Below are 8237 nucleotides of genomic sequence, written 5' to 3'. Positions count from 1 at the left end.
GCGAAAATGGTACAATGACGAGAAATCAAGAGCTGCAACAGCCTATCCCGGTGAGTTTGACATTGTGGAGTACCTGTGGAAGCTTTTTGGGGAGATCTTTCCTGTTAACATGTGTTAAAAGTACTGGAAACAGACTCAACACTTACACTAGTTACAGTGACATGTTTTGCAGATCAGAAGCCAACATGTCCGCATAGTTTGCGTACAGATAGCACTATTTGTACAAAATGTATCTTCTAAGGGATCTTATAAAATCTGTATTGAGACATCGCGGCGAGTGTCCAATGAGTTATAGTGCCGGCTAGAATAAACTGTAGCTGCCCAACGACGTTACAACAGGGTATGTCAACTCGGAGATAGACCAACTCAGTTGCTTAATTTCATGTGTTGATCGAAATGCAAATCAACCACAGACGTGGCAATTGACAGAAACACCCTGTCACTGTAGTCTTATTGACAGGACAAGGCTGGGCAATCCAGAAGTGTTGAAATATTCGTTTGAATCAGTACTCATCCATCCAATGGTGAATCATTCTTGCTTAAAGTTTATGAGAATCCCAAAAAAAAGTATTATTTTTGCACCATTTCACAGGATCGTCCTCACGGCTAGGGTTATGTAAGGGCTGGGTTGATAGGATCAGGATGTGTTATTCACCAGACTATCTTTGGCTGTAAGATATGCTCTGATTGGCTGCATTCCTTGGCTTTTGATTGGTTCCTAAGGAGCAATACCTATCAATAGTGCATGGAAGAGTGCAAAAAGATGTGCAAAAAGAATGTTATTCATGGTGGCATTAACATTGTGCAAAGAATTCCTCAAAAACATCCTGCCAGTACTGCAAAAAATTCTTATTAGCCTCGTTCCAACAACAGTGTTTATTCAACTTCAACTATATAGAGGTATCTTGTAGTTTGATGATGTAAAAAAAAAAGGTGCTGCATCAGAAAACACTAGGTAAGGGACTATATGTAAAGGTGTAATGTGTGATTCGAGGGTTCTAATGTTTCAGATGGATAGTGCTGACACACGTTACTTCTCTGAGGAGAAGTTTTACATGGAGACCACTTGCTACAATCAAACAGCTATGGTACCTATGACACAGGAGTATTACACAGAAACCACTCACTACAACAATTCTACAGCTATGGCACAGGGGTTTTACAGTGAGGCCACTCACTACAACAACCCTACAGCTGTGGCACAGGAGTTTTACAGTGAGGCCACTCACTACAACAACTCGACACCTATGGCACATGAGTTTTACAGTGAGGCCACTCACTACAACAACTCTACACCTATGGCACATGAGTTTTACAGTGAGGCCACTCACTACAACAACTCTACACCTATGGCACATGAGTTTTACAGTGAGGCCACTCACTACAACAACTCTACACCTATGGCACATGAGTTTTACAGTGAGGCCACTCACTACAACAACTCTACACCTATGGCACAGGGGTTTTACAGTGGGGCCACTTACTACAACAACTCTACACCTATGGCACAGGAGTTTTACAGTGGGGCCACTTACTACAACAACCCTACAGCAATGGATCCTATGGCACAGGGGTATTACATGGACACCCCTTACTACAACAACAACTCTTCAGATATGGCACAGGGGCATTACATGGAGACACCTTACTACTACTACAACAACCCTACAGCTACATGTATGGCCTCAATGACACAGGAGCATGCATGCATGGATATACCTTGGTACAACAACTACAACCATACAGCTACAGTCCCCATGGCACAGGACTACTACACGGAAACCCCTACCTACAGCAACAACAGCACAACTGTGGTCCCCCTGACACAGGAGTGGGTGTCCCAACTTCGTATCAACGTGGACGATGGTTACGGCTCAGTCTTGATCATGGAAAAGTTCCTCACAAGTCTCTCAGAATGTGAGAGAGAAACACCTGCATACATGGATGACTCTGTACAAGAGTGCACACCTGGAGTCGGTCAAAATGAGGTGAGATGGTCCAGTCAATCAAGCAGCAAATCTGGACAAGTGACCAGATCTGAGATGACCCAAATCAAAGTGGCACCACCAGGTGACATTGGACAGAATTTCAGTGATGACGATGTGAAGTCTCCAGTCTGTTTGTCACAGTACGACAAGCATGAAGGTGACGTAAAGGGACCTAAAGAGCTCCAGGAGGATGATCTCATCAACAGCCTGGACATTGATGACTGGATCATGTTGTTAGGAAGTGAGGCGGGGACACTGTATTATTCTGAAGACGAGGAGATGTCAGAGATGTCAGAGGAGGTGACTAGAGACAGCGTTGGCGGTCCTGATGGTGACAGCATGGAGGAAAAACGGGCTTTCCCACCTCCCAGTATCATGTGCCAGGTAGACTGGTCAATGAGCTGTCAGATAGCACTGCACAGGAGAGTCAAATCTTGGATCAAAGTGAGTCAGACCGAAGTTCAGATGATCTGAAAGAGATCAAGTTCTTGAATCCAATTGAGCTTGATCAGCAGCCATATGGCATGGAGGATCTGATAGAGATCCAGCTCTGTGATTTTGATGAGCTAGATTATCAGTCAGACAGTGGTTCAGAGTATCCAGAAGAGATCCAGCTCTTGGATCCCTTTGAGCTAGATCATCAGGCAGACAGAAGTTCAGAGGATCCAGAAGAGTTCCAGCTCTTGGATTTCATTGAGCTAGATCATCAGGCAGACAGAAGTTTGGAGGATCTGGAAGAAATCCAGCACTGGGATCCCTTTGACCTAGATCATCAGTCAGTCAGTGGTTCAGAGGATCCAGAAGAGATCCAGCTCTTGAATGTCATGGAGCTAGATCATCAGTCAGATGGTACAGATGAGACATTTCAACTCCTGGATCCTATCGAGGTAAGTTATGCATTTTTCGATACATTCATCCATAAAAGCCTGCCAGGCAGAAAGAACTATTCTTTCCCTGCAGCAAAATAGTCATGAATATTTTGATAGATGTTTATTTGTGTCCTTACTTCTGTTGATTGCGACACTTTACTTAAGCTTGGTTATCATGTTTTAAAGTTTTCCTGAAAATATCTTTTTTTAAATATGTATTTTTTACTGAAGGAATGCAGTGTTTAAAATAGTCAAAAGTTTTAATGATAAATGTACATTGAATAGGCATTTCATGAGTTAATGTTAGTGTCAAAGCTGAAAAGTAGTAAGACAAGCATTCGTTAGGCCATGTTGATTTGATTATATGGATGACATCCGCGCTCGCACCAATTTTCGGCCATTTCCCAAAAAAAAAAAAGTTTTGGACCACACAATAAATTGTGCAAAGCAGCTGTAAAATGATCACAAATATTCCTAAGATTGAAAAAAAAGTATCAGAAAATCGATAACTGATGCCATAGAATGCCAAAATAAATCTCAAAAGTCAAAGAATAAGATGTGAAAGAACAGAAAAAAAAAAGGATTTTTGGTAGGGGTTTGTACATGTACCAGTAAATTCAGGATAGGTCCCGTTCAGGTCCAGAGGATCATTTCCAGGTGGACGTGAACCTGGACCTGATTGTCTGTGGAAACTTGAGAACTCATAATACTCAAAACAATGGTAATTGGTCAATTTTGCTACAAAGGAATCTCTTTGGTGGATCATTGGACTTCCACTGGCATTTTAAAATCCCATCTTCATGTAATAAAGGCTAACTGTCTCTGTACCTTTGCCTGTAGAAACTTGGTACAAGTGACTATAACCTCTACTCACTTCGCTTTTGTTGTCTTCTTGGATTGGTAAGACCCCAAACACCCGCCGACATAGTGTGTCCATTTTGCAATTGGCGAACCCCGTTCGTCTGATTTTTTTCAGGTCTGTTTATTTCAGATTGGTCCAAGAAGAAAAAAAAATGTTTTGCACCCGTATGATGTACTGGTCGCAACATCTAACTGTTGGTATACCATACTATGTGTTTGTAGTCCTATGTTCAACCTTCCTGGCCACAGTGATCATACTGAAGCCAACTTTTTTTTTTGGACAAACTTTTTTTTTATTCGCTTGCTCGCATCAATTTTGGAGTTCCCAGAGGATGTCATCTATATAATCAAATCAACATGGCCTTATTAAAGACACTGGTAAAGTTAGCAGCTGCGATTGACAACTAAACCACTAGAGGTCCTCACTAGCATGCACAGTCATGTTGTGTCTGTTCTACAGATGCTGGTGCCGTGTGTCTGGCAGAACTGCGTCCCTCAGTACAGAGTTGTGATAACAAATAGACTGTCCCGGTACGACCTCTTCCACGGTCCCACACACCGTGTGCGATCTCCCAGCTGCCCTCTGATTGGTGCCCGTGGTGATAGCAGGGCACGAAGCGTGTACAGTGATGACACAGAGGTAAGAGTTTCATCTTAACTTCAACTGTTAATAAGCTACATTATTGAAAATGTTGGGAAGTGTGTGGACTTTTCAGAATAAAAAGAATGATACTGATGCAATAGGGGGAGGGCATGCTTGGATTTCAAGTATGATCATGAAGTAAAGTCTTACTTAGTCTGGATGCCAGACCCCAGCTTGATCTAAAAAATAATCATGTTTCTGAGATTGGGCTGCGGTCTGATATCCAGGCTAAGTCTTACTACTCTATGTTTGTAGATTGAGACTTAAAATCATGTAATCTGTATCTTTGTTATATTTTCTTACCCTAACGTCTTCCTTCACAACCGCAATTTTTTCTAGCCTCCTGCACTCCCACACGTGGCTGCAGAGCACCACCAGGTGAACAACAATGTTGTGACGACCAAAGGGAAGTCAGTGAAGCTTGTGGCCCACAAGAGACATTGCTGCAGCAGCCCCACAACCCCCCTGGTGAACCCTGCCATACCTGGCTGCCTCTGTTGGCTTCTTCTCATGGGTTTAGCCAGTCTTTTGGTCACCACAACTGATGTGAAACAAAAGCTGGGTGAGCTCTTGGGAAAAAGAAGGCAGGGGCAGCCACACTACAGGCAACCTCACACACAACAGAACAGGTCTTACATCAGCAAATATTCAAGATGGAAGACTTCTCTGTTTTGTATGAGGTTCCCATGGCAACTGCTTAGTTGCCAGTTGCCATAGAAACTGACATGAACTATCATTCTGTCAGGGATACCCAGTGGTTGCCCCATTTCTCTTTGCACCTATCAGTGTGAATCCCACAGGTTGTCCTGACCTGTTATGGACAGGGCAGCTTGCTGGGCATCACACTGATAGGTGCAATCAATTCCCCTTTAGTTTAGAACAAGTACGGTACTGCACTTGTTTCTGAAGTGTGTTGGACTTTTAGGTACGATACACGTATAATGTGTTGAATGCAACCTAAACTGTAAAATGTTGCGTAAGGCTGTCATGGTGAAGTAAGAATTTTTGTCTGTATTTTGTGCTCAGATGTACTGTAATACAGCTTTGAGGGGTGATCAATATTACTTTACAGGTGACACACTTTTGAAAGTAATAATCAGTACCATAAGGTGAGAGAGGACAATTGAGCTGCAACCCGAGGTGTGCGGGTGAACTTCAGCTTCGCTATGTCAGATCTCCTTTATTTCTAGTTAAAAAAACGAAGGATTTCTTTTTCGTCTTTGTAGATTTCAGAGCAAGAGTAACCTGACTCACAAAGCTCTGATCAGTTTTCTCACCACTTAACTACTGATTTTCACTAGGACATCAACTGGAAAGTAATGACCACAATGCTTTGAAATTCGGAGTGTAATGATAAAAGGCTGCATATTTTGTTGTCCCCGAATTTGAGTTTTATTTTTGGGTGAGGCTCAGATCTTATTGATGACCCCTCATATTATACATCCAGTGGCAAGAGAAGAATATGGTTTGTTCCACATGCCATGTTATGTGACACTAACACATCGCAACTAAATGTTTGTTGCCTTCCTACAAGTGTACTTGTTGTAGCAATGAAGAAATACAAATGACACTGCATGTCAACGGTTACGAGTCTCATATATTTTCTGTCAGCAATCACATTTCCATCCAAGATTTCTTTGACACTTCCACAGACTAGATAGAACAGAGTCAACAATTTCTAAGTACTGCACACAAGTAGACTTTCCACATTGTCCGACCAGCTTGTCTTACAAATTCTACACGAAACACTAAATATATATTTCTCAGTACATCATAGTGGTCGATTCCTGTGTCACAGAAGTATAATACGACACTTCATAACACACGTGGGAACACATCACTAAACATCACTAAACAGAAATGCCTTCTATTGTATGTACTGTCATGTCCCTTTTAGTTAGGCATAATATCTGTTCTTGTTTATGCTAGTGATACAATAGTTAATATGCAGTAGTTTCCCAGTACAGTGTCAACACTAATACTGTAAATGTTGTCAGTCAACAAGTATGATACAACCCAATAGATATGGCAGCTTTGTCAGTTTGACAATGTAAAATAAAAGTGCTAAAGCCCTAAAAATGACAGAACTAAAAAAAAAAAACATTCAACCCAAGATAGAAAGTGCTGCGATAAACATGTACAATGTATATACAAAAGTGCAGAGATGCATAAAATTCTCATTATATGAATATTTGAAACCAACCTATCTAACCTAGATTACTAAGAATAAGAATATTTCACATATTGATAGAGCAGAGTATTGAATTCTTTATACTCTTTAAACTGGAGCGATACCATGTAATGATATGCAATAATATACTTAGCTTGAAATACATATACAGGAATATTGATTCTGTTCATTCCTAGGAAGCGTACAAGCATAAAAGGTTGCCATTACAGACAGCAGACTTTATACATCACTATAATTTTGTTTATGATTGCTCACAATAATGCAAAAATAACGGGTGCCTAATATTCTCACTACCCAATGACCAGATAACGTCTGTATTTACATATGTACACTTGTGGATGTTACACCCAATATCATAATAGCCACACCTTTAGTTATTGTTATAATATCTATAACAAAGAACAGGCTTTAAAGCACACAGTACCCATCCAATATTATGGTGTCTGCCAGCGAGAAAACGTAGTTTCCATAGACACCATAATATTATTACTGCGACATTCCCACACACATTGCACCTGGACCACCTACCAGCAAACGTCTTGCACACAAAGACACATCCGTTACATACATCACATAATACTACCAACATAGATGTTGATAAAATAGTATAACTAGAGATATCTATAAATGGTGGTTTTAAGACTGTCACTAATTTTGTTCCCTTTGTTGGCCTCTACTGTCGCTGCCATGTTTGTTCCCTTATGACAGCCTTGCTTCATGTCAATGTCTTTGAAAATCTTTTTCTGACAAGTTCTGGTCTCTCACGACTTTGACGTAAATCGTACCTGTAAAAATGCATTTATCGTTTTTTTTAGTTTTGCCAAAAAAACACACAAGATTTTATCAATACTATAAATTCAGGCTCTCATAGAGCTTACAGCCTACTCACATGCCTTTAGAATGTTGGATTTCCCAGGGCCATACATCAAAATGAGGATGCAGTTGGGCAATATCCTATGTAGCATGTATTACAGACATAAGTATGCCCCAGGAAATCCAACATGGCCACTGTAACTGGAAAGAGGTCTATTGAGACTAAAGCTACACTAAGGTCTCTTGTTCCTTATCCCCAGCATCGTGAATGGCTACCTTTTCCCACTGTTGCCAAAGCTCCCTCTGAATCTGTGCATCAGTCTGTCCAGCCTCCCGTCTGGTCTGTAGAACATTGTTACTCGGGACCACGTTGTTGTTTAGGAGCCTCGGACCCTCTGTCAATCTCGGGGAGTGGGGCGGAGTCAGCGTGTGTGCTGTGTGTGACGGCAACACCACCGGTCCGCTCAAACTTAAACCCCAGGGGGCCGACGGTCCCTTCGGACTCACGGGACTGTTCCCTAGCGGGCTGTTGTTGACCGATGACGACAGGGACATGTCGCTGCTCACGGTACTGATGCTGAGGTCACGCGGCCGCTTCTCGTTGGCCGGCATTTGGAAAGCCTGGTTCACCAGCCCTGCAAGTCTGCGTGGACTATTTGGGGACGGGCTTTCCGGGGGTGTGGCGACAATTGGCGCAGGTCTCATACCGGACATGGATAAGTTGCTACCGGACATGGACAGGTTGCTCCCACTGATGTTGTAGTCGTAGGACACTTGTCGGCTAACGTTGGGACTGGAGTAACCACTGGAGTAGAAGCTGGACTGACTTTCCCGCGCAGGGAGGCAGTCCGACTTGATGGAGTCCGATCGCT

The 8237-nt window shown here is 42.2% G+C and overlaps 2 protein-coding genes across 2 annotated transcripts in view; one reads left to right on the top strand and one right to left on the bottom strand.

The window, feature by feature from the left end:
• The first annotated feature begins 28 nt into the window (after positions 1-28).
• Positions 29-6471, top strand: LOC118419022. Its single transcript, XM_035825244.1, has 3 exons — positions 29-2875; positions 4179-4358; positions 4701-6471. Exon 1 carries the CDS (start codon positions 981-983, stop codon positions 2460-2462), a length of 1482 nt encoding a protein of 493 aa, XP_035681137.1. The 5' UTR covers positions 29-980; the 3' UTR covers positions 2463-2875; positions 4179-4358; positions 4701-6471.
• Positions 5941-8237, bottom strand: part of LOC118419021 (rho GTPase-activating protein 6-like) — a gene marked incomplete in the record, with an annotated part of 51660 nt that continues 49363 nt past the window's right edge. The window contains 2 exon segments of the mRNA XM_035825243.1: positions 5941-7337; positions 7642-8229. Coding sequence (XP_035681136.1) covers positions 7314-7337; positions 7642-8229 — 612 coding nt within the window.

This window comes from Branchiostoma floridae, chromosome 7, assembly GCF_000003815.2.
Source record: "Branchiostoma floridae strain S238N-H82 chromosome 7, Bfl_VNyyK, whole genome shotgun sequence".
Classification (NCBI taxonomy): Eukaryota; Metazoa; Chordata; class Leptocardii; order Amphioxiformes; family Branchiostomatidae; genus Branchiostoma; species Branchiostoma floridae.
The sequence above is the reverse complement of the archived record's forward strand: the minus strand, read 5'-3'. Positions and strand labels throughout refer to the sequence as shown.

Bases quoted from the DNA above. Each gene is read 5' to 3' on its own strand.
- LOC118419022 (XM_035825244.1), top strand. From the start codon at position 981: ATGTGTGATTCGAGGGTTCTAATGTTTCAGATGGATAGTGCTGACACA.